This window comes from Rattus norvegicus, chromosome 5 (genome assembly GCF_036323735.1).
Source record: "Rattus norvegicus strain BN/NHsdMcwi chromosome 5, GRCr8, whole genome shotgun sequence".
In the NCBI taxonomy this organism is placed as follows: domain Eukaryota; kingdom Metazoa; phylum Chordata; class Mammalia; order Rodentia; family Muridae; genus Rattus; species Rattus norvegicus.
This window is the reverse complement of record NC_086023.1, coordinates 72,350,842-72,352,876: the sequence shown is the minus strand read 5'-3', so window position 1 is coordinate 72,352,876 and position 2,035 is coordinate 72,350,842. Positions and strand designations below refer to the sequence as shown.

General features: G+C 38.0%; 1 protein-coding gene across 1 annotated transcript; it reads left to right on the top strand.

The window, feature by feature from the left end:
* Positions 1 to 817: 817 nt before the first annotated feature.
* Or13c9 (olfactory receptor family 13 subfamily C member 9) lies at positions 818 to 1,768 on the top strand. The gene has a single exon (NM_001000399.1). The coding sequence runs from the start codon at positions 818 to 820 to the stop codon at positions 1,766 to 1,768; it is 951 nt and encodes a 316-aa protein (NP_001000399.1).
* The last annotated feature ends 267 nt before the right edge of the window (positions 1,769 to 2,035 follow it).

The following is a 2,035-nucleotide window of genomic DNA, read 5'->3' as shown; positions in this document are numbered from 1 at the left end:
CAGACTATGGACCTATGACTTTATCATGGTGGCAATTTCAGGCATCTGTATGTGCTTTAAATTTCTTAATTCGACATTAAAAGATTAAACTTCAATTTTCTGTCCAATGCTTAACTGTATGCACGTATTTAAAAATGAAAAGAATGAGTCCATTTTCTCTTCTAAAGTGCCTTCCACAGAGACATTTACATTCTGATAAGAAGATTTCTTATTGTTAGGCTCTGTTGAATTGAATCTGATTTTTGAGTAAATGTGTTGTGTGTGTGGTTATGCTCCTTTCTGGCTTTGTCCCTGCAGAATCATATGCATCTTTTGATGTTTTTGTATTTATGGGCTATTGTTAAGTTCTTCTGGTAGAACCCAATCTGCTTTTTAAAATAATGAACACGTCTGTGATATAACACATTCTGTATTAACCTTCATGCTCACAAAAAGATCTCAGTTAGGCATGAGCCTCAGGAAGGGAGGCTTGAGCTTGAGCCTAGGGTTTGACATATGCCACATTAGCTCCAACATCTTCAAAATGGTAATGCTATGGTATTTACATGACAGTCTATAAAAACAATCGACAGAGTTCTTAACTCAGAATTTACTGTCAGTATGATAATTTATCTCTTGTGTACATTACTTATTTTTTTATTTCTTTGTCTTACCCCCTCATTTACCCTCTCTTATTTTTCATTTAATTCTTTCCTTCTTTCATTGAGTTTAATGCACATTTTTATACTTTTGCATTGATAAACTTAAACTCCTATAGTACAGAATATGCTACTTAATTTTATTTTTAAATTCTTACAGGTAAAAGAGAAAAAATAAAATGGAATGGGAAAACCAAACTTATTTGGAGGAATTTTTTCTGAAGGGGCTTTCTGGTTACCCAGGTCTTGAGCATCTCTTTTTCGTGCTCATCTTAATAATGTACGCTGTTATCCTCGTGGGCAATGGCACCCTTATCATAATCATCATTTTCGACTCTCACCTTCACACCCCTATGTACTTTTTCCTGGGAAACCTGTCCTTCTTGGACATCTGCTTCACTACCTCCTCTATTCCCTTCACCCTAGTAAGCTTCCTCTCAGAAAGAAAAACAATTTCTTTCCTTGGCTGTGCGGTGCAGATGTTTCTTGGCTTGGCCATGGGAACAACAGAGTGTGTGCTCCTAGGCATGATGGCCTTCGATCGCTACGTGGCCATCTGCAACCCTTTGAGGTACCCTCTCATCATGAGCAAGAGTTCCTATGTGACCATGGCAACTGGGTCCTGGTTTTCAGGGGTTGCTAACTCTGCAGTACAAACTGCATTTGTGATGCGGCTGCCTTTCTGTGGAAATGTCATCGATCATTTTCTCTGTGAAATCCTGGCTGTCATGAAGATGGCTTGTACTGACATCTCAGGCAATGAATTCATCATGCTTGTGGCCACAACTTTGTTCACTCTGATGCCACTGCTCCTCATTGTCATCTCGTACTCATTAATCATCTCTAGCATTCTCAACATTCGCTCTGCTGAGGGGAGGAGCAAGGCCTTCTCCACCTGTTCAGCTCACTTTACTGTGGTGATCATCTTTTATGGGACCATCCTTTTCATGTACATGAAACCCAAGTCTAAAGACAAACTCGGTACAGATGACTTGGATGCTACAGACAAACTTATATCCATGTTTTATGGGGTGATGACTCCCTTGATGAATCCTTTAATCTATAGCCTCAGAAACAAAGATGTGAAGGAGGCCATAAAAAATCTGAAGCAACGACTCTTAGGTAAATGAATGGTCAGCATGTTAGATGTGGCTGAAACTCAAAACTTAGATGGGAATTTTAGCTACTTTCCTTTCTTCTCTGCCTTTTTATGCATTATTTTCACATTTTCATAGTGAGATACAGTATTTCAAAATTATTGCATATTTATAAAGAGTGTTCAAGGTTCTAGAGAGAATAAGAAAAAACCCCTCCAAACTAACATAACATCTAAGCATAACCATTTTTCGACAATTTGGTCAGCATCTTCATAGTTCTGCAGTTTTTCTTTTATAATA

Coding starts and splice junctions, on each gene's coding strand:
- Or13c9 (NM_001000399.1), top strand. CDS start 818: ATGGAATGGGAAAACCAAACTTATTTGGAGGAATTTTTTCTGAAGGGG.